The 22,576-nt window shown below is 54.6% G+C and overlaps 1 protein-coding gene across 13 annotated transcripts; it reads left to right on the top strand.

The window, feature by feature from the left end:
- Positions 1 to 261: 261 nt before the first annotated feature.
- On the top strand, positions 262 to 21,687 carry Tcf3 (transcription factor 3). Of its 13 annotated transcripts, none has more exons than XM_027419340.2 (18): positions 262 to 952; positions 4,007 to 4,079; positions 9,803 to 9,876; positions 9,969 to 10,047; positions 11,053 to 11,120; positions 11,567 to 11,699; positions 12,218 to 12,267; positions 13,500 to 13,602; positions 13,673 to 13,830; positions 13,928 to 14,057; positions 14,401 to 14,459; positions 14,552 to 14,630; positions 15,257 to 15,330; positions 15,785 to 15,940; positions 16,017 to 16,143; positions 17,834 to 17,966; positions 18,119 to 18,354; positions 20,997 to 21,687. In XM_027419340.2, the coding sequence occupies exons 1-18, from the start codon at positions 878 to 880 to the stop codon at positions 21,137 to 21,139; spliced, it is 1,950 nt and encodes a 649-aa protein (XP_027275141.1). In that variant the 5' UTR covers positions 262 to 877; the 3' UTR covers positions 21,140 to 21,687. The 13 variants fall into 13 exon arrangements, with proteins under 13 accessions (XP_027275141.1, XP_035301872.1, XP_027275140.1 ...); XM_035445981.1 differs by having other exon boundaries at positions 264 to 952; positions 15,782 to 15,940; positions 18,159 to 18,347; XM_027419339.2 differs by having other exon boundaries at positions 265 to 952; positions 15,782 to 15,940.
- The last annotated feature ends 889 nt before the right edge of the window (positions 21,688 to 22,576 follow it).

Here is a 22,576-nt window from a genome sequence, read left to right as displayed (position 1 = left end):
GCTTTTGGGCGTTCGCTCTCCCTCAAGCCCCTGACCCTCCTTCCCCACCCTGTGGTCTCTCAGTTCAACACACCTTTTCTCTTTTCTAGGGAACCCTGGAAAAAAGTTAATTTTTTAAATGTGTGGTGGATGGCTAAGCTGTTCTGTCTTCCCTGGGGTGGGTGGGATGTGGCCTGGCAGGTGGATCCCCTCCCCCGCTGGTGGAGCAGAGCCCCTGGGACCTGAAGGGGAATCCCAGGTCTTGGGACAAACCCCCCCCCCCCAAGGGTGATGTTGGTAAAAGGATGTTTTCAAACTTTGCTCCGAATAATTCCCGGATACATCCTGACAATAAGGCTGCTTGCTTTTGTTTTGTTTTGTTTTTTTTAACTTTTCTGAGTGAGGTTAGGTTTTTGGGGGTGAAAGGGAGAATTTGTGGGGCCCAGGAGTGAAGGCTTGAAACTAGGATTTTGCTTTGCTTTGATTTTGGGGTGACCAGGACTTTGAGTGTTCTGTGAATGGGAAGGTTCCACCAAACTTATTTGGAGGAGGCAGAGCCTGAGCCATCATCCCTCGCCTCCTAGACACCTCGGGTGGGGTGATAGGAGTGTTCCTATACTACACCAGTTTAAAAAGTGGTCCTCTGGGAATGGAGAGCTCTTGTGTGTTCCTTCTCTCTATTGTTGAAGCTGTATATTTGCTCTAGGGAAGGATCTATAAGGGTCCCCCAAACTAGGTTCCCTGCCTCCTCCCTCCAGGGCCCCATCCACCTCAGGCCTGTGCCTGTATGCTCTCATGCGGTCTCCATTTCTCCCTCCTGTCTCTGGGGCTCACCACACAGCGCTGTCTCTAGGCCTGGGGAACCTGCCCCAGTTTCCACGCCTGCTGTCCTGGCCAGATGATGAACCAGTCTCAGAGAATGGCACCTGTGGGCTCTGACAAAGAGCTGAGTGATCTTCTGGACTTCAGCATGGTGAGCCACCCCCCAGTGCCTGTCCCCTGCTCCCAGGCTGGAGGTTACCTCTGAAGGGGAGAAGTGTCTGCCAGTTGGAGTGGAGCCCTCAGCTTGCAAAAGTGGGAGGAGTCTCAGGAGGAGATGGAGGAATGGAACTCCCTTCCCCCCACAAGCGTGGTGACACCCACCAAAGAAATGGGCTCATTTACCACTTCACAAATGGGAGAGCTGAGCCCAAAGAGAGGGAGGGGCTTTTCAGGGCTCTGGCCCCTCTGGCTTGTTCACTGCAGAAGCCCTGTGTGGCTGTGGGGGGGCTCGAGGCCTTGACTAGCTAGTCAGGAAAGTGACCATTGGAAGTTACAGATATGAGAATGAGTCCCAGGCTGTGCTGGCCCATGCTGGGGACCTCAGAGAGGAAAGCCACCACTATGTTAGTGACCTTGGGAGGATCTGTGGGCACACCCCCACCCCCAAAGGCTTTCAGCAACCCTGCTCCAATAGCACACTGTCAGTCACAGTTGGGGAGAGATGCCCATCCTGTGGAAGTCCTTTTTCTCCAGCTGTGTAAATGCCCAGAGAGCTTGCTGGCTGACAAAAGTCACAGAGCACAGGGACATCCAGTAACAAGCTGGTGGACATCTCCACAGCCTAGTGCCCTCCACTAACCCATCTGTGCAGTGGGCACCCTGTGGCTGTTGGGGCCACTGGACCTGTCCTTCAAGAATGAGCATGACTTTTAAGCTCTGTGGATTCTCAAAATCTCGGCCCCACCCCCAGAAGCACCACTGTCCCCTGAAAGCTCCTAGGGCAGCTTCCGGTCTGAATTCCCCTGCTCATCCCCACAAGGCACCGAGGCCACAGAATTCTGCCAAAAACAAGTGAGTTTATACTGAGGCAGCACACCTCAGCCAGCCTGACAGTCAGCCCTGGGGACAGACTCAAGGCTCCGGAAGGCCTGCTGGTATTTTTAAGGTCTGTCTTATTTTTGCCTCCCTGGCTGAGTAGGCAGAGGCTCTGGTCCGCTCCTCTGTGTGTGTGTGTGTGTGTGTGTGTGTGTGTGTGTGTGTGTGCGCGCGCGTGTGGTTTTTTTTTTTTATGTTATTGTTAAACTGACAGGTCACGGTCTAGTGACCTGGAACATACCAGCTTGGGGGTGCAGCTCAGCTCTGTTGGACCCATGGGAGTACCCCAAGCCTCTGGGCCATCTCCTCTTCAGTCCAAAGGGCTCAGGGTTTCCCCTCATTTAGGTCAGAGAGCATCCCAAGGCACAGAAGAGAAACTGAGGCAGGTAGGGAATCCCATCACACAGCCAGACCTCGTGTGGCCAAGTTGGGAGGCAAGTCCCTTGTTGGAGGATTTTGTTTTTGAGCAAGTTCTCATGTAGCCCAGGCTAGTCTTGAGTTCCTGATCTCTTCCTGCCTCTGAGTGTTGTGACGACAGGGCCTATGCTACCTTGTCCAGCTTCATTATTAACTTTATACATGCGCGAGCGCGTGCAGGTGTGTGTGTGTGTGTGTGTACCACGTTTGTGCCCAGCGTCCTTGGATTAGAAGAAGGCAATCAGATTCCTTGGAATTGGAGTTATAGATGGTTGTGAGCCATGTGAGCACTGGGAACCAAACCCAGGTCCTCTGGAAGAGCAGGCAGTGTGTTAACTGTTGAGCCTTCTCTCTGGCCCTGTGCCTCTTTTGTTTTTCGAGACAGAGTCTTACTCTGCAGCCCCTGCTGGCCCCAAATGGCACCCCGCTCTTCCACTGCTCTTCCTTCTGTGTGAGGGGATAGTGTCGGTGACCCTGCACATGTCCTAGCTGTGGGGTATACTGCCATTGCCTAGTTGTTTAGGGGAGGTTCCGAGGACAGTGTAGGTAGCTTGTCACTTGGGCCTCACACGGGTAAGAACTGGCACTCTGTGGTTGGGAGTTGGCTTTTGTGCCTCTGAGCCCTTTAATATGCCCTTTAACTGGCACAGTGGGCATGGAAGAGCTGGGAGGGGGCGTGTGGGTGTGGCAGGGGTCGATGGCCTCACACACATGCCCAGCTCTGCCACCTAGCGCCTCAGTCCCCTTTCCCATTTTTGTTTGAGACAAGGTCTCATGTGACCTGTAGCTCCCCATGTAGCCGAGGATGGCCTTAAACAACCTTATCCTCCTGCCTCCACTTCCCAGTTTCCCCTTAGTAGGGGCTGGGCCACACTTATGGGCAGTGTGTCTTTTCCGGTTCTCCTTCTGTGGTGCCCTTAAGTGAGCCACTCAGACAAGTGGGAGGCCTCCCAATACACAGGATGCTAGCCAGGAGGTTCTCAGTCTGACCGGCTACCCATTGAGGACACATATCCCCTTCAGAGCAGGTGGTTTCAGGCACGGTGGCACACTCCTGTCACCCAGTGCTCCTGAGGCTGAGGCAGGGAGATGATAAACTCAGTGCCTATCTGAGAGACAAAATCAGGGCAGGAGAGATGGCTCAGGGGTAAAGTGCTCATACCCAGCACCTGTGTAAAAATTGGGGCATGGTGGCATGCACCTGTAACCCTGGCTGGCTCTGGGAGGCAGACACAGGACTACCGGGGAGCTCTGAACAGCCAGGCTTGCCTACTTGGCAAGCTGTAGGTCAATAAGAAACAGTATCTCAAGAAATAAGGAATCACAGGCGTTGGTGGCACACACCTTTAATCCCAGCACTCGGGAGGCAGAGGCAGGAGGATCTCTGTGAGTTCGAGGCCAGCCTGGTCTCCAGTGATTTCTAGGACAGTTAGGGTTACACAGAGAGATCCTGTTTCACAAACAAAACAAAATATGGCTCCTGAGAATAACACCCAAGATTGTGCACACACAAAAACAAGTTGTAAGTCATTCCCTCTAGTAGAGTCCTAGAGGTCTGGATATTTCAGCTTCGGAGTTGAGTGTGCAGTTGTTTCCTTCCAAGCCTGACCTGCTGCTAGGGTCACCCTGACTGTAGAGCTCTGGTACACCCAGCCTCAGAAGAGCAAACCGGCATCTTTGGGTCTTCTTCAGCTAGACACCCCTACTGTCCCCAACTCTGCTGCGCCACTCACCGCTCTCCTCTGTCCCACAGATGTTCCCGCTCCCGGTGGCCAACGGGAAGGGCCGGCCTGCCTCCTTGGCTGGAACCCAGTTTGCAGGCTCAGGTAGGATTGAAGGACACAGGGGATGTGTTCATGTGGACTGATTGGAGGTCTGGTGGTCGGCCCTGTGGACAGTGGCATTTCCTCACGCCATGCCCCACCAGAGTGTGGTTGTTTTAGAGCCCATTGAGTTGGCTGACTGGAACCCAGGCCTCTGTGTCTTGTCTGTTCCAACTATGAGGTCCACAGTGGGGCCCTGTGGTTGTATTTTGAACAAATATTATGTGCTTGGTATATACATGGTCTAGCCTGGTTGATGGGACCACAGGGACAGGAGACTTCTAGGACCCAGGACATCTGAGGTCTCAAAGGAGAAACATCTCATAGACCCAAGCTGACATGGATGGGGTTGAAGTTGACTGGTTTTCGTTAAACAAGGTTTGTTCTGGGCTGTGTGGGGGACACATTTGGGAAGCTGGTATGGGTGGCTCTTGCTTACCCTACCCAAAAGCAAGGCCATCAGTCACTACCCTGCTGGTCTTCCCCTCAGCCTGAGGAAGTGAATGGAGGGCCATCTGGGCACTCCTAAAGGCCTGGAAATCCCCACAGGCTCCCATCACCCCGGAAGCAGCCCCAAGTCCGCAGTGCCCAGGCTTCCGGCCCAGGGGAGGGGTGGGTTAGGGTCAGGTTGGCAGCTACTGTGAGAGTGGGGTGGAGAGGGCTGCCCTGTTGGCAGCACGGCTCTCCAAACTCTTCTGGGCTTCGTCGCCAAGGCGGGCTCCAGGACCTGGAGGTGGCTCCTTGGGGGTGGCATAGCCTGGTCTCCTCTCCCTGTCAGTCTGGCCTGGCAGGCCGGGACATTGAAGACATCACCCACTGGTTTTTATGGTTTCTGTCCAGCCTGTCTCATCCTTCAGACCCACCTTCAGCCACACCCTCGGACCCTTGGCCTTGGGCTATGTGACTCTGTCTTGGGGACACTGTTGGCTGGCCCTCACGTTGGTGGTACATCTAGAGCCCAAAGACCACAGGAATAGACATGCATGTGCCATGTCACCTTTGAAGGGACAGCACTGCTACCAATCATGGTTGCAGGATGTTGTTTCCCCTGTTCTTGAAGGTCGAGGTACACACAGGAGGAGCAGGAGGGGTGCATGGGGCAGGTCCCCAGGCACTGCTGATAGAAGGTTAGCTGGAGTCTGCCACAAGAACATAGTACCTACCGACCATGGGTGGTAGCTGAGTGTCAGAGGCCTGTCAATCTCAAATGCCTTGAGCCCTCCTGCATCGATGATTTTTTTTTCTTGTTGATAATGTTTCATTTTGAAATTACTCTACTTGTCTCAGGACGGGGTGAAAACTTGTGAGAATAGCTGAATGCCAGCTCCCATTATAACCTGTGGTGTTTCTGTCTGTGGTGCTGTGAAACCAGTCCTCAGTCTCTTCATATAAAAACCTGTGTGATACCTGTGGGCTTGCAGGTGCTCTTTACATAGGAAGGACTCTGATTCTACTCTCTCTCTCTCTAACATCCCTGACCCTGCTGCAAAAATGGAATCCTCTTAATGTGCCATCCAGTGAGACTTGTGCCTCAAGGAGCTCAGGACAGTTTCTCGGAGACCAGTTCTTCCCTCTGTCACTGCTGGGTCAACTTAAAAAGCTACATCTGGCCGGGCGTTGGTGGCGCATGCCTTTAATCCCAGCACTCGGGAGGCAGAGGCAGGCGGATCTCTGTGAGTTCGAGGCCAGTCTGGTCTACAGAGCGAGTGCCAGGATAGGCTCCAAAGCTACACAGAGAAAAACCCTGTCTGGAAAAAAACAAAAACAAAACAAAACAAAAAAAACAGCCCACCATGTCTTAAGACAAAAAATTGTCTTAAGAACAATTTTTTTTTTTTTTTTTTTTTGGTTGTGAGCCACCATGTGGTTGCTGGGAATTGAACTCAGGATCTCTGGAAGAGCAGCCAGGGCTCTTAACCTCTGAGCCATCTCTCCAGCCCCTTAAAAATTTCTACTTCCATTTGTAAAGCACTGTTTGTTATGTGATGACTTTGGGTAACATTCTTAGAGTTCTGGACCTCACAGGTGCAGAGCAATGGATACAGTGATGTGGTAATGATTAGGAGGCTGAAACTTAGGGTTTCCTTCTAACTGAACAGGCCTGCCCGTACACCAGCCTTCACAACCCTTGTTGGTTTGTCACACTTTACATAGGAAGGCTTTTGCCAGCTTTCTTACCAACAGAGCAAGGAGGTTGAGTCAGAAAGAATTCAGGGTAGTTTCATGGGTTGTTTAAAATGGCTCCAAGATCTTCCTTCTCTAAGTGACTTTCTGGGGTTTATTTATTTATTTTATGTGTGAGGGTGTTTTGTCTGCATGTGTATCTGTATTTCACATGCTTGCCTGGTACCTCTGGAAGCCAAAAGAAGGTGTCAGATCCCCCTGGATCTGGAGTTACAGATGACTTCTAGGAATTGAACCTGGGGCCTCTGGAAAATCAGCCACCTCTGTTAACCACTGAGCCAAGGGTCTGGCTCACTGGGGGCTAGATCAGGTGCCTCCAGAATGGAAGGCAAGAATTCAGTTGCTGCCAGACGTGGTGGTACACCCCTTTAATCCCAGCACCCGGGGAGACAAGGGCAGGTGGATCTGTTTTTTTTGTTTTTGTTTTGTTTGGTTTTGGTTTTGGTTTTTCAAGGCAGGGTTTCTCTGTGGCTTTGGAGGCTGTCCTGGAACTAGCTCTTGTAGACCAGGCTGGTCTTGAACTCACAGAGATCCACCTGCCTCTGCCTCCTGAGTGCTAGGATTAAAGGCTTAGGCCACCACTGTCTGGCTTGGCAGGTCGATCTTTTGAGTTCCATGTTAGCCTGGGCTACAGAATGAGACCCTGTCTCAAAATAAACAAAATAATTCTCCACTGAATCACATACCCAACCTTTATTAGTTTTTAAAAATAAACTCTGAGAGTGAAGTATTAGCTAGTTGGGCTGGAGGGTAGAGCAGCCACCTTGCACACAGGGCCCTGGGTTTCATCCCAGGAGCACATGAAGGTGGTGCACCCGTCACCCCAGGACTGGGTGGTTCAGTTCATCTCAGCTAGATAACAAGGTGTAGGTCAGCCTGTGTTTCTGTGTTACATTTTGGGGGTTCCCTGGGTTGCCTCCCCACATCCTATAATTCTTTCTGCCCCTCTAATCTGTTACTGTCCCTAAGTAGGCAGCCTTCTGTAACATCTTTTTCTGTCCCCACCAATCAGCTCCCAAATAGTGACACGGAGACTTCTTACTAATTATGAAAGCTTGGACAATAGTTTAGGCTTGTTCCCAGCCAGCTCTTAAACTTAAATTAACCCATTTCTGTCACATGGCATTACCTCTCTTCCATTTTTTACCTCCTTTTTCCTCTCCTACTGCCTAGGTTCCTCCTCCTCTTCCTTTCTCTCCCTCCTAGGAACCCCAGTGAGTGGCTGGGGGCATAGTCAGGGTGGAGCCTTGTCTACAATCCCACAGTGGGGGGCTGGGAGCGTGATCAGGGTGGAGTTTTCTTCTGTCTTTGCATCATATCTGACTTAGCAGCCATATTTTTTTCCTTTTGTTTACTTTTACTATTTTTCAATTACATGTGTGTTCTCTGTGTGGGAATATACATATGTGAGTGTGGTGCACTAGGAAGCCAGAGACCTGGAGATTCCTATAGCTGGAATTCCATGGAGGCAATGCTGAGCCTCCATGTGAGTGCTAGGAATTGAACTTAGCCCTCTGTGGTTCTTTTGAGGTATGTAATGAAGACTAGGCTGGTCTCAAACTTGCTTTTACTGTCAGGGCTTTGTCTTGGGCTGTTCTGGCTAGAGCTAGTGGGAGAAGGCAGGCTCTGTTTGCTCGCTTTGGTCAGTGGCAACTGGACCTTGGGTGGATATGACCTAACACTGGCTGTGTTAGCTGACATCATCCCTGTTAAGTAGGCAGTGGATGTGAGGGAGAGAGATGCTTGGGGTGGGTGTGTTGGTCCATGTACCAACATTAGATTAGAAGGCCACACTGAGTTCCACCATTCTATAAGGCTGCTCCTGGTGTGCTGGGCTCCAGGTGATCATCTCCACGACGGACCAAATAATGAATATATAAGCCCTGCCATGAATACAGCTGTAGACAGCACATGAACAGGAGAGCTGTGCGCCAGTAAAACTTTACTTATAAAAGCAAGTCAGTGGCCAAAAAGTGTGAATTGTCCCTGTAGAAGAATAGGACTCCAAACATGGGCCTTGTCCTAAGTTGTCTGGGCTGGATGGAGGTGCCTGTGTCTTGGTACTTCACCTTGAGGGACAGGAGGAGAAATTGGAGGGGGGGTAGTCTGACATCAGCATCTTCTATTAGAACATTTTAATTAGTACGCAAGTGAGACAGCTATGAATATTCATGTTGGGGTTATTAAGATGCATCATTTATCAGTGGGGTGATTTTAATAACTGTATTAATGGGGTGGGGGAGGGACCTCCTGCGTTGTCATTTATAGAATGGGAAGACAGGGTTTGTGCTGGGTAGGAATCTTCAACATTGCCAGGCTCTGGGGGGTGTGACACTTTGTTGGGGTCACCCACTGTTCAGGTGTCACCAAGGCCTAGTCTGGGCTTTCAGAGCATCCTGTATGCCCCTGGGGTTTATGTTCAATGGAAGTTGGTGGGACCACAACATTGTGGGTACTGGCTGCCCAACCACCCCATCCTTACCACAAGCCCTGGGAGAGCTAAAAATTTGGGGTGAAGGCATCCATAAACTGCACCTGATGCTAGAGGGGTTCCTGGAGCCCCCAGGGCTGCATCCCAGACCCCCATTGCCAACACACTAGAACTTTATCGGGAAGCAGGAAGGTGTAATCACAATGAATATTCATGAGGTGCTGAGATTGATATGCATAATTATGTAAATTAGGCCACAATGAAACATGGTTCTCCAGGGAGGGGATGATGAGCACAAAGGCCATAATATAAGTCTCTAGGGTTTGAAAGTTTCTGGTGTGGAGCTGGGTGGCATAAGGGGGGTTGTGAGGTGTAGAGGGGAGGCCAAACACTGGAGCCTTCCCCCTTGGAGTTTTCAATGTGGACTGAACTTGCTTGTCAGTCCAGTAGGGAAACTGAGGCACATGTATGGCCATGTAGCCAAGTTAGAGAGGAATCAAGGTAGACCCTGTGGTTCCTGTGCATGGGGACAGGGCCCAGGGTGCTAGGAAGGAGTGAATTTGCTGCCTGTGGAGACTGTTCTAGGGGTGTAGCCGTTAGCTGCCTGTGAGGAGTGTTGGGGGAGATAAGGGCCAGCCCTGCCCCTTAGGACAAGGTTCCCCTGGTCTCCAGGCTGCTTAATCCTGCTTTACCACAGAAACTCTTGACCTTCTTCTGAGGCTCCAGGAACCCGAGCCAGGTGTGTCTCTCTCTGCCTTACCCACTGAGCAAGTCAACCTTCCTAGTGGAGGCCCCCTACCAGAGAGACCCTACTCCTGAGGCTCTGTGGACTTTTGTCAGCCATTTCTGACTCAGATGCCCCGTCCTTGTGATCAGACATAGGCCTAAGCAAGAGGCCTGGCCATGGGACTGAGAGTGGGCGCAGTAGCTGAAGTTTTCACTGAGTAGAAGTTTGCCAGAGAAACAGCTGGTAGTCACATTATTAGCTACAACAGCCTTTGTAGGAACATTCCCAGACCTTATTGCTGTTAGGCATATTAGGATGAAAGGGGATCCCAAAGCCTTCTGGGTCCCCTGAGAACTAGGCTAGGGTTCCCTTTTCCTCCTTCAGGACTCGAGGACCGAACCAGCTCAGGCTCCTGGGGCAACAGTGATCAGAACAGCTCTTCCTTCGACCCCAGCAGGGTAAGACGCCTTTGTGCAGCCCAGGTCCCTGGGTCACCCTCTGGGACAGTTGCACTCAGCTACTAGTGTCTTACCCTGCCTCTCTCCCCTAGACGTACAGCGAAGGTGCCCACTTTAGTGAGTCCCACAACAGCCTACCTTCTTCCACGTTCTTAGGACCTGGGCTTGGAGGTAAGTGTGGCCACTGTGGTAACCCCAAGAGGACCTTGGGGCATAGCAGGGTAGTGAAGCACCAGCCATCACATCAGTAACCCTGGCCTCTGACCAGCCTGGGAATCGAGGCAGGTGGTGTACCAAATACCACTTCCCATGTGGATGGCTGTGACCCTGGCCTGCTTCCTTGGTGGCTGAGGGGACCACTCACCAGGAAGTAGGTCGGACAGGAGGCCTGAAAGACCATGAAGGTGTTGCTTTAACTCAAGAGTGGAATCTGTTCTAGAGTCCGCAACTGGTCAGCACTGACCCCTCCTTCCACCATGGCCCAAAGTGGCCTCTGCAGTTGTGGGGTGCGTGTTCCCTTTTGGGCTTCCTTCTCCTGCCTCTTTCTCGGGTGTCCTGCCTGACAGGATGTCAGGGCAGTTCTCAAAGAGGCCATCTGTGTCTGTTTCCGCCTGTTGTGTCCGTGTCCCCCTCACTCCCCGTTCCCCAGGGTGGACCCTGTGAGCACTGAGTGCTGGCAGGTTTAGCAACCCTTAGAACGCAGCTGCTCAGGAGGCTGAAGCAGGACCATTAGGAAGTCAGGGCTAGCCTGGGCTACATGAGACCCTGTCTCAAAGCAAATCAGGGCTAGAGAGACGGCTCAGTGGTTAAGAGCGCTTTTTGCTCTTATAGAGGACCTGGGTTCAGTTCAGCCCAAGTAAGTGGTGGCTTACAGCACCCATGACTCCAGTCCCAAGGAATCTGATACTCTCTTCCAGGCACATGTGTGGCGCATAGACATATCTGCAGGCAAAACCCTCATGACTTAGTCTTCAATAAAAAATAGTAGCAAAGCATGCAGATCAATCAATTGGTCCCAGTGTTGCTAGGTTCTCCTTGTCTCCTATCCTGTATCCAGGGAGACTGGGCAGCTGGGCCTACCCAGGCAGGGCCCTCCCAGAGGCCCACTGTGTGTAATCCCCCTACTGTCTGAGAGACCCTCCCAGGTTTCTTACGACTTCCTTCTGTCCCTTGCAGGCAAAGGCAGCGAACGGAGTGCTTATGCCACCTTTGGGAGAGACACCAGTGTTAGTGCACTGAGTCAGGTAAACTGAGGCAGAAGGGTGGAGCTGGCCCCGCCTCCAAGATATCCCTTGGGGTAGACACTGTGTCATGGGAGCTACGGTTGTTAAGCACCAACTGGGACCAGGCTGTGATCTCTAAAGTCCCTGAGTAGCCCTACCCTATGAGAGGAGCAGAGCTGGGCAGAGTACAGGATACAGGTCTCAAAGCCCCAACTCATCTGCTTACATGGGGCCACTGTCGGGAATGCGGACCCCAATGTGGGCCTCTGTGCACTGGGGTGAGAGGTGGCCATGGGACTGAGCATGAGAGGTTGTGTCCTGGGTGCTGTGCAGCAGTGAGGCTTGGGGGCCTAGCCCAGCCCTGCCCTACCCTTGTGGCACTGGTCTTAACAGCCAGTAGGTTCTCCAAACACAGATTGGCCTGGGTCTGGACATCAGCCCCAGCTTCCTGGTGTTCCCATCCCCAGGCTGGCTTCCTACCGGGTGAGCTGGGCCTTAGCAGCCCTGGGCCACTATCCCCATCGGGTGTCAAGAGCAGCTCCCAGTATTACCCCTCATACCCCAGCAACCCTCGGCGGAGAGCTGCAGACAGTGGCCTGGGTAAGTTGGTGCTGGGGGCATGGGTATGGTGAGGGGTGGTTGTAGCAGAGACCAACATCCGGATTGGGTGCCTGAGTCTGCACCCCCAGTGTTGCTGGGTGTGATGAACTAGGAGGGGGCTGCTGGGCTATCCTGACCCCCAGGCTGCTCTGTGCAGAGCCTCCTTGTGTTTTCCTACATCTTGGAGTTCCAGGGGTTTTAGATGTGTTTGTTTTCTTCCCCCCATGCCCCCCAAGATAGGGTTTCTCTGTGTAGCCCTGGCTGTCCTGGAACTCTGTAGACCAAGCTGGCCTCGAACTCACAAAGATTCTCCTGCCTCTACCTCCCTAGTGCTAGGATTAAATGCATGTGCCACCACCGCCAGGCTAGAAGCCAGGTTTTCATGGCTGGGTTAATGAGGCCCTTTAAGTGTTGGGAGTGTGGCACTCCTGGGTCCTGACCCCTGCCCGGGAGGGTCCACATGAGGGCATGTGGAGAGGGCAGTGGGCCCACCATCCCCCTGCTCTTGCTCCCACCAGATACACAGCCCAAGAAGGTCCGGAAGGTTCCACCTGGTCTGCCCTCCTCCGTGAGTATGAGGATCTCTGGTGCCTCTACAGTCTCCATGGCTTGGTGGGTTTTCCCATGCCAGAAGCTGTGGTCACATCCCAAGGGTGACCCGGCTTTGGAGGCTGATGTGTGTGAACTGAGCATGCCCCCTCTTCGCCAGGGAAGTCCTTCCTCAGGTCCACCTCACTCCCTCTTGCTTTAAGAGTGGGTTTTTATGGCTATAACCTCTAACGGTTCGGGGGGGGGGGGGGGCTTTGAACTGGGGCAGCCAGGCCCCGCCTATTCCCCCAGCCACACCCACCTGCCAAGGCTGGAAGTATCTCCACCCACTGGCTTGGTGTTTGGCGGGTTGCCCACCCTGGCAGATGGTGGCTGGCCCTCAGTGGTTCATGGTGCCATGCGCCTGCGATTTAATCACATTAAGAAAGGCTGTGTGCTGGATTCTCCAGCCTGACTGTCTCCCCCAGCACTTGGGAGGTAAGGTCACAAGGTGTAGGCTGGCCTGCGATACACAGTGCACCTTGTGCTTCCTGTGTGCCTGCAACCCTGTAGTTCCTTTGATGTCAGTACTGGGTAGGCCAGGGCTCCCCAGAAACACATGCATTGGAACAGAGCTAAGATCAGAGAACATAGCCAACAGAACCTAGTTAAGCTAGACAGACACTACCCCAACAGCCAGCTTCGACTCGCTGCCTGCTCCCCTGCCTGGGCAGGCATGAGCAGTTGATCTCCTGAGCCCTGTGCCAGCAGGCATGAACAGCCTATCCCTGCCTGAGTCCTATGCTAGGGAAGACATTGTTAGACCCCCACTCTGTTTCTTCAAGCTGTCAGTTCAAGCTAATGCTAGCTAGTCAGAGTCGATGCTGTTGGTTGTTCCCTCTGCACTTTCTGTGCTGCAGGGGAACCAGGGTCAGATGCTATGCTGGGACACTTCCTCTGTGGCCTAGGATCCTATGGACCCAGAAGTACAGGGAGGTTTCCAGCACTGGGAAATGCTAGACAAGGAAAAATAGAGAGCTGAGCATTGGAGGTGGGGCCATGAGAATTTTCTGGGAGTTTGCTATATGGAGGCAGGCCAAGGTGTTCTGGAGAGGCAGACGAGATCTCTAAGAGATAGTCAAGGGAAATGAGGTCACCGGTGCCCCAGGTTCTAGGGCCTAGGTCTGGGCATAGTGGGACACATGGCAGGGAGCATGAGGCTAGCAGCACCTGTCTCTCACCGCTCCTCCTAACAGTGCCCTCCTGTCGCAGGTGTATCCACCCAGCTCAGGTGACAGCTACAGCAGGGATGCCGTAGCCTACCCCTCTGCCAAGACCCCCAGCAGCACCTATCCCTCCCCATTCTACGTGGCAGGTGCGTGGGGCTCTGGGGCGGGGGGCTTGGCGGGGCTGGGTCCCTACCCTCACCACCCTCCTCTACACAGATGGCAGCCTGCACCCCTCGGCGGAGCTTTGGAGTACCCCCAGCCAGGCGGGCTTTGGGCCCATGTTAGCTGATGGCTCGTCCCCTCTGCCCCTTGCACCAGGCAGCAATTCCGTGGGCACTGGTGCCTTCGGGGGTCTCCAGCAGCAGGAACGCATGGTAGGTGCCGTGGTCAGGGGTGGCAGAGGGTCCAGGGTGGTACCAGCACCTGCCTGGTCCTGCTCACCCCTCAAGCATCTCCTAATTGTCTCCTCAGAGCTACCAGCTGCATGGGTCTGAGGTCAACGGCACACTTGCCGCTGTGTCCAGCTTCTCATCTGCCCCTGGCACTTACGGTGGGACTTCGGGCCACACACCACCTGTGAGCGGGGCCGAAAACCTCATGGGTGAGGTTACACCTGGGGTTTCCTGGGCCTGGGTGGGCATCAAGGCACCATGGAGAGATAGAGGGCATAGTCCCCTTTTTGAGCCACCCAGGTTGGCCCTGGCAGTGATCAGGAACAGACCCCATGAGAAGCGGGTCTTCCACTGAACTCTAGGGGCAACTGAGGCACATAGGGAACCTTGTTGACCTGGAGAGTAGGTGTCAGTGTTAGGCAAGACTTGGACACTGGTCACTGCTTCTGCCTGTGCTGACACTAGGGAAGGCAGGTGTCCTAAGAGGGAGGGCCCCATCATATTCGCAGGACGGATGCTCCCAGCACGGGACTCACCTGTCTCTCCCAACAGGCACCCGAGGGACTGCAGCCAGCAGCTCAGGGGATGCACTTGGGAAGGCACTGGCCTCGGTGAGCAGGGTCCTGGGCTAGTGGTGGAGAGTGGGGCTTCTGGTCGCCTGGTGGTGGCCCTGACTGCCCGCCCATCCCTCTGTCCACCACAGATCTACTCCCCGGACCACTCCAGCAATAATTTCTCACCTAGCCCCTCAACGCCTGTGGGTTCACCCCAGGGCCTGCCAGGTGTGTATGGGATGGACAGGGGAACCATGAGTGACCTCAGGACTGTCACCAGTCTGTAGTCCTAGCCAGGTAGTGAGGGTGGCATGAGGCAGAGGTGGGCTTCCCCCTGTCATTTGTCTACTTGACAAACAGATCTGATTGGTGACCTCAGGCTGTGATCTGGTTAGAAACACCACTCCAGGGTAGATGGTGCTGGGGCATCCGTTAGGGCTGAGGGAAAGTGGGAGCTGGCAGACTCTAGAAGTCCTGGGAAGTTGGGATTAAAAACAACCCACTCAGCCTGGTATAGTGGTGCATGCCTTGATCCAGCACTCGGGAGGCAGAGGCAGGCAGATCTCTGTGAGTTCAAGGCCAGCCTGGTTTACAGAGTGAGTTCCACACCAGTCCTCAGTCTGCTCTCCTCTGAAGCTAACCACCCGCCCTTAGCTTGAGTTCAGAGCAGCGAGCCCAGGTGTGGAGGGGACAGAGGGGAACAGCCCTTAAGCTCCTTGCTGTGCCTGCTGAAGCTGTGGTCTTTGGGCTTTGAAGATTGAGTGGTGTCTGGTATCTGAGTGCATCCGGCTATGGGCTACCGTCCTCCCCATCCCCACCGCCTGTCTTCCTTCATGTCTTTCCTTCCCTTCCAGGGACGTCACAGTGGCCCCGAGCAGGAGCGCCCAGTGCCTTATCTCCCGGCTACGATGGGGGTCTCCATGGCCTGGTGAGTGTCCCCTCCCTGCTGACCAGGCACCAAGTGCCAGTCAATCCCATTACCATATAATCCGAATATGGAGACCTTCAGGGAGAGCAGTCAACTCAGTGTTGCAGGGGCAGCATGGCTGAGCCTGGGGAAGCACAGGGCGGGGGCGGGGGGGGGGTGCAGGACCAGTCTCCTGCTGCTGGGCCAGGGCTCAGTGCTTACATCACTGGCACCGTGGATCCTGGCTGTGGTGGAGCCCACTTTTCATCTGTGTACTCAGGAGGTGGGGGCTGGAGTAGAAGGGTTTTCAGGAGTAAGTCAGGGGGATTACAATTCTGAGTTCAGCATAAACCATGAGGGAGACCCCATGTGCAGTGTGTTTGGTGTGTGTGTGCGCGCACTCTTGTGTTTCTGTGTGGGGGTGTGCACCCACGCATGTACTCCTGAGCACCTTCTCTTCCCACCCTCACAGCAGAGCAAGATGGAGGATCGCTTGGATGAGGCCATACATGTCCTTCGAAGCCACGCTGTGGGCCCTGCTAGTGATCTCCATGGACTTCTGCCTGGCCATGGGGCGTTGACCACAAGCTTCCCCGGCCCCATGCCACTTGGCGGACGGCATGCGGGCCTGGTGAGTTTCGACCTGAGACAGGGATGGGTGGCACATAGGGACTCTAGCCACCCTGACACATCCCTCTCGTTCTTAGGTTGGTGGAGGTCACCCTGAGGATGGCCTCACCAGTGGTGCCAGTCTTTTGCATAACCATGCCAGCCTCCCCAGCCAACCCAGCTCTCTCCCCGACCTCTCGCAGAGGCCACCTGACTCTTATGGCGGTAAGTCCCAGAGGAAAGCTGAAGGCTTTTTGGGGCGTGATCGAGAAGGGAAGGACAGAATTACTGTCCCTAGAGGCTGGAGGGGGGTGACTCAGTGTGAACTTAAGCTGCTGAACACGCACAGTGTTGTGTACCTCCTGTGCTGAGGAGGCAGAGACAGGCTGCCTCACTGGCCAGCAAGTCACAGTTGGCAAGCCCCAGGTTCATGAGAGCCTGTGCCTCAAAACAAAAGGCCACAGTATTGGGGACATGGTTCAGTTGATGCTTTTCACATGAGCGTGTGCCTTGTAATCCAGCACTGAGGAGGCAGGAGGATCCCTGGGTGGGCATGTCGGGAAAGCTTACCTGAAAAACAGTGAACTCCAGGTTCAGTGAGTCGTCTTGGGATAAGTGACAAAAGCAGGGCACTTGATGGACGGCTTTCTCTGGTCTCTGTACTTACTCCTACATGTACACGCAACTATGCACACACACGTACCAACACTTGCACACACATAGATTGTCACTTGCCACCAAGGGGCCAAGAGCAATCAGGCAGACTAACTCTATTTCCAGATCCCCACTATAGCCTGTAAGTTTGGGACTATTGTGTCCTGATTCAATCTGGGGGCACAGAAACTTAGCTTTGGAGCCCACTGTCCCAGCAGGGCCAGGCTGATTCCTTTGGCAGGGGATGCCTGCTTATCAGATGAGGGCCTATGACAGATGGCGATTTCCATAGTGGGTATGAGCAGGGAGGTGGTGACAGTTCCCTTGTAGCAGTTTTAGGGGACATTAGGGCCAGCAGGGTGTAGTTTAGGACAAGTGTGGAAAGGAAGTGTGTGTGGGGGGGTACCAATAGCGAGGGCAGCTGTGCTGCTGAGTCTAGGAAGTGACATGGAAGGAGGCTCCAGCAAGAAGGACCTGTGCAAAGGCCCCCGGGGCAGGATGGAACCTGATAGGAAAACAAGGGATAGAGGATGACACAGGCAAGGCTATGGCAGACCAGCATGCAAGGGACCCTTTGGGCTGTAGGGAGCGTTCGGCCAGGTGCCTTCTGGTGGCCCTAGGGATAACGTTGGTAGTGTTAAGGGCTGTGTGATTATGGAGTGGGTAAAGCTAGGGGTGACATCCCACAGAGGGAGGCCTACCCCAGCTGTCAGATGTGGATGGTCTTTTCCAGGGTCCCCTCAGCCCCTTCTAAGCTGGCCCTGTCTCCTGGCTGCTTCCACACCCAGCGCTTTGTGTAGCTGCGATGGTGGCATGTGCCACCACACCAGGGTTAGGATTTTAGTCACCGCTTTTAGAGAACCTCACTCTAACACAGGCTGGTCTTGAACTCAAAATCCTTCCACCTCAGCTTCCATGTGCTGTGTGATGGGTATACATTCTCTGGCTCCTCCTGTAGCATTTCACAAATCATTCCCCACCCCAGAATTTACAGCAGGGTTTGTCTCCCCATTTGTCAAAGTTGTGAACGTGTGCTAATCAAACAGTTCAGGTTTCTGTCTCCAGTTGTCGTGTGGTGTGAGGCAGGACTATTCTGGTTTCTTCAGCAGCAAGCGGGAACTTGAGTGGGGAGGAAGCAGTCCTGAAAGAAAGTCTTTCACTTTTCATCTTTATCTCCCCACAAATGAAGCTGCGCCCTGGCAAGGGGCCCCACAGGTGAGCTTGGTGGCTACTGCCGCTCCTCACCTCAGGCTTGTTGCAGGACTCGGAAGGGCAGGTGCCACAGTGGGCGCAAGTGAAATCAAGCGGGAAGAGAAAGATGATGAGGAGAACTCGTCGGTGGCCGACGCCGAGGAGGAGAAGAAGGACCTGAAGGCCCCACGCACGCGCACCAGGTGCCAACCCCTCCCCTCAGGCCGTGCAGGCACACATCACACACCACATGCTCACACACATCACACGTGCACACAGACCCCCGGAGGCCCTCCCTGCAGGCCACCACATCACCTCACTATCTCCCTCTGGCCCCCGGCTCCCTCCCCCGTAGCCCAGACGAGGACGAGGACGACCTTCTCCCCCCAGAGCAGAAGGCCGAGCGGGAGAAGGAGCGTCGGGTGGCCAATAATGCCCGTGAGCGTCTGCGGGTCCGCGACATCAATGAGGCCTTTAAGGAGCTGGGCCGCATGTGCCAGCTGCACCTCAGCAGTGAGAAGCCGCAGACCAAACTGCTCATCCTGCACCAGGCCGTGGCCGTCATCCTCAGCCTGGAGCAGCAGGTGCGAGGTCAGTGGGCGGCCCGCGCCTCCGCGATGCTCCCTTCCTCTCCCTGCTGCCCCAGCCAGAGCGTGCAGTGATCGTCCCTCACCCTTGCACTCTCTGGTCACTACACAGGGTTCTCTGCACTCGCTGTTCCCTGTACTGACTTCCTGAACTGACTGTCCCTGCTTGGTTCTCCACACTGCTGCTCTAATGGTCAGCATTCGCCCCACACCGACCCCATCCCCGCCAGCTGCCCCACACCCACCCCATCCACCGACGCGACTGCCCACACCCACCCATCCACACCAACTGCCCACACCCACCCCATCCGACCGACTGCCCCACACCCACCCCATCCACACCGACTGCCCTACACCCACCCCATCCACACCGACTGCCCCACACCTACCCCATCCTCACCAGCTGCCCCACACAGACCCCATCCACGCCAGCTGCCCCACACCCACCCCATCCACACCAACTGCCCCACACCCACCCCATCCATGCCGACTGCCCCACACAGACCCCATCCACACCAACTGCCCTCACACTGACCCCGTTCACACCAACGCCCCCTCTAAACTGATGCTTGCCTATTGACATCACAATTGTTTGACCTCAGCTGTCCCCATACTGTCTTGTTGCCTCATGTGGATTTTTTTCCCATGCTGATTTCCCTAACACCAGTCACCCTTACTGTTCCCACACTCACTGTCCCCTACGTGGACCCTGTCCCTGCACCAATGTCCCACAACAGGTAGTTCCCCTCTGCTGGTCATTTCAGGATAACTGCCCACACTGACTGTCCCCAATGCTGACTGTCCCCTTCCCTGTAGAGACTGACTTACTTTCTGCCTTCCTGGCCTTGAGGACCGTCTTTCTGACAGGTCTGGACTCTGCCACCCTGACCCTCCTCACTGTCCTGAGGACTTCAGCCAAGACTGTGTCCCATCCCCAGGCTCTTGCTAGCTCAGCCTTATCCCAGAACCTGGCTGTTAGGGGCAATGCCAACCCCCAAAAAAAACCCCAGAGGTGCCAGCTGGTATGTGAGCCACCATCACTGTTGACCTTGGTAGGGCCCCAACCCAACCCTTAGAGAACCTCTCTAGGGCTCAGTGTTTCCCCATCCTAGATGGTGTTAGTCCACCTGCCCCAGGACTGATGAGGGAGGACTCCAGCTTGGACCCCGCTGCTTCCTTAACCCGTGCTCGCCATGGCCTGCCTGCCATTAATCCTTTCTCTCCTGCAGCATGGTGGGCTTTGCCCAGCTGTCCGAGGTCTCTGTCTGTGGCGGCAGAGTGCGTGGTCCACCCTGTGTCCCACGAGTCTGCCATACTTCTCTGTCTTTCACACTGTTGTTCCCTTTACCCTAGCCATCCCTGCCTTCGCTTGCCACCTGCCGCCCTTCACCTCGCACCTGCAGCCCTGTGGACGGGGCTGGCTGCACCGCCACCTGGGGGCCTTTTGTCCCATAAGGCCCTGACTGGCCTCGGGAAGAGAAGGGTCCACTGGGCACAGCCTCTGGTACCCACATGCAGTTTGGTCTGTGCGCTTGTCCTGAGGTCTGGGGCCACTGCCGCCACCCAGAGGGATCTGGTCCATCCAAGGGCAGCAGAGAACATAAGTGGCAAAGAGCATGGTGCCAGGCTTCATAGCCTAGGCGCCAGGACCTTGGTTGCCACCTGCTCTCCCAGGGAGGAGACCAAGGCTCAGGCTCAGCACAGGGTGAGGGGGCCAATGCCAGCGTGTGATTTCTGTCAGGAAGCTTCAGGCCATGGGCAGGGCCTTGTGTTGAGTCATCTGGAGCCACTAACATGTGTGTCCATCACAGTCGAGGAGATAGTCCCTGGGCATGGGAGTCAGTGCTCCTGCCCTAGCTAGGATGACCATGGCTCTGGGGTGTGGGGCTCAAGCCTGAGTGCGGTTTGCTCCCATGAGCCCTGGCTCAGGGTCCAGGCCTCAGCCTCTGCCTCTGCCTCTGCCTCGCAGGGCAGCCCAGCTCTGAATGCTGTCACTCGGAGCCATGAGCAGGGACAGGGGTAACTGAAAACCCACTACCCTGTAAGGCACATCCCTTCCCATGTGTTAGCGTCCCAGAGTGACCACCAGGCCTCCTAAGAGACGAGGGTCTACCACACACATAGGCAAGCACCCTTAGGGGTGTGTCACCTGCACAGGCCACTGTCCACCACTTATCCATCATGCACACACCCCCAGCATTGGCTGCCACCACCTTGTCACTCACACAGTAGCACATAGCGCGAAATGGCCCAGCCCCCCCTGACGGAGGCTCGGTGCTGTGACCCAGCAGTACGGACGAGGTGCTGTCCCTGGAGGAGAAGGACCTGAGGGACCGGGAGAGGCGCATGGCCAATAACGCACGGGAGCGGGTGCGCGTGCGGGACATTAACGAGGCCTTCCGGGAGCTGGGCCGCATGTGCCAGCTGCACCTCAAGTCGGATAAGGCGCAGACCAAGCTGCTGATCCTGCAGCAGGCAGTGCAGGTTATCCTGGGCCTGGAGCAGCAGGTGCGAGGTAGGCTGCTCCCGCCCCATCCTGCTCCACCCCGGCCTATCGCTGGCCAGGGGAGGCCACAGCACAGTCCCGGCCCCTGTTCCCGCGTGGGGGGGGACCGTTTCCCACTGCACTCTCCTCCCCCACTCCAGAGCGCAACCTGAACCCCAAAGCGGCCTGCTTGAAGCGGCGGGAGGAAGAAAAGGTGTCTGGCGTGGTCGGGGATCCCCAGCTGGCGCTGTCGGCTGCTCACCCTGGCCTGGGTGAAGCTCACAACCCGCCGGGGCACCTGTGAGGTGTCACATGGGTCTCCGTGGGACCATGGACCACCGCACTCTTCCCGGGGCGTACCCAGGACGACTCTGGAGGAGGCAGGTCTCCAGCAAGGCGTAGCAGAGGGCTTGGGCTCCAGAGACACTGTGGGGCCTCAGGGGGCCACAGGGCTCCATGACAGTCCTGTGACCTGACCCCAGTGACCAAGCTGAAGGAGCTTCCCCCTCGATTAACCGAAACTGGAAACGAAAGCCGCATGCTCACTTTTCAGAAAAGAAAAAAAAAAAAGATGCCTTAACTGTGGAAGACGGAAGAATCGGATGCACCCTGGCAGGGTGACCGGGGCTGGCTTCTGGTTCAGAGCCACCAGCACATCGTGCCTAAGCGTATTTTTTTTTTTTTTTAAGGAGAATAAAAGAACATTAGTTATCAGATTTTTTTCTAATGTAGACAAAACTTAGCAAGAACGAGGCCTTCCGTGTCTTATTTTTTTTTAAGCTTTCTTTTGCGTATGTTTTGTAAGCAACAAATTTTTGTATAAAAGTCTCCAGTCTGTTGCTGTTTCTAGAACTCCGCGTCGTATTTCATGGTCTACAAGGTTATTAAAGTAGCATTCAAAAGACCCAGTGTTGATCCAAGGGCCACTCCTACCCTAAAGCCTGGCAGAGTATGGGTGTCCAGTGTCCCCTACCTGGGCCTGTCTGACTGGCACATGCCTGACAGTTGAACCACAGTCTTGCCTCTCTTCTGAAACTGCCTGACCAGTTGCCCCCACAGAGCTTATGCTCCACTTCTGTTTTTTCACTGCCCTGAATGCTTGAGTGACAATTTGTAGGAGTCTCTAAGGGAACAGAATCAATGGAATGAATATACACAGATACATATCTACGTATGTAACTTGGTATAAGCGTGGCTTTTGGGCTGTGGGCTGTGTCCACAAAGGGGGTGTCTCAGCAGTTCCAATCCAGCGCTGGAGGATTCCTGGGGAACTGCTGGTCTTCAGTCTGCACTAAGATCCTGAAGAAGTGGGCTCTAACACCAGTGAAGGAATGTCTCAGCTGCAGGGTAGATGCCCCTGCCAGCAAGAGTGAGGGCAAGCAGGCAAAGAGCAAACACTTCCTCCTTCCATGCCCTTGTTTGTGGGATGCTACCTGAAGGTAGGGTCCAGTCTGGAGAGTCCCTACAGGTGTGCCCAGCTGCTTTGTTTAGTTCCAGATATAAAGCTAACAGTAACTTAGCTGCCACACAGCCACAGCTGACTCTTCTAGTAGATGATGCAAGTTTTGGTCCCCTCCTGAGTATTTTGACCCATTTTTCAGATCCCTGTGGCATCGTTTCTTCTTATTCTAGCTTCTGGGAAGGATGTTGGTGGGACCACCAAAGATTCTCTACAGCACCGTTCATACCTGCTCCACGCTGACCTCTGTCTCTACAAGCTACTGTCCCTTTGGAAATGCCA

This window comes from Cricetulus griseus, chromosome 5, assembly GCF_003668045.3.
Source record: "Cricetulus griseus strain 17A/GY chromosome 5, alternate assembly CriGri-PICRH-1.0, whole genome shotgun sequence".
Taxonomy (NCBI): Eukaryota; Metazoa; Chordata; class Mammalia; order Rodentia; family Cricetidae; genus Cricetulus; species Cricetulus griseus.
This window is presented reverse-complemented; position numbering and strand designations above follow the sequence as displayed.

Bases quoted from the DNA above. Each gene is read 5' to 3' on its own strand.
- Tcf3 (XM_027419339.2), top strand. From the start codon at position 878: ATGATGAACCAGTCTCAGAGAATGGCACCTGTGGGCTCTGACAAAGAG. The intron at 9,877-9,968 runs GTAAGACGCCTT...TCTCTCCCCTAG, and splicing joins CTTCCTTCGACCCCAGCAGG to ACGTACAGCGAAGGTGCCCA. The intron at 14,058-14,400 runs GTGAGGTTACAC...CTCTCCCAACAG, and splicing joins CGGGGCCGAAAACCTCATGG to GCACCCGAGGGACTGCAGCC.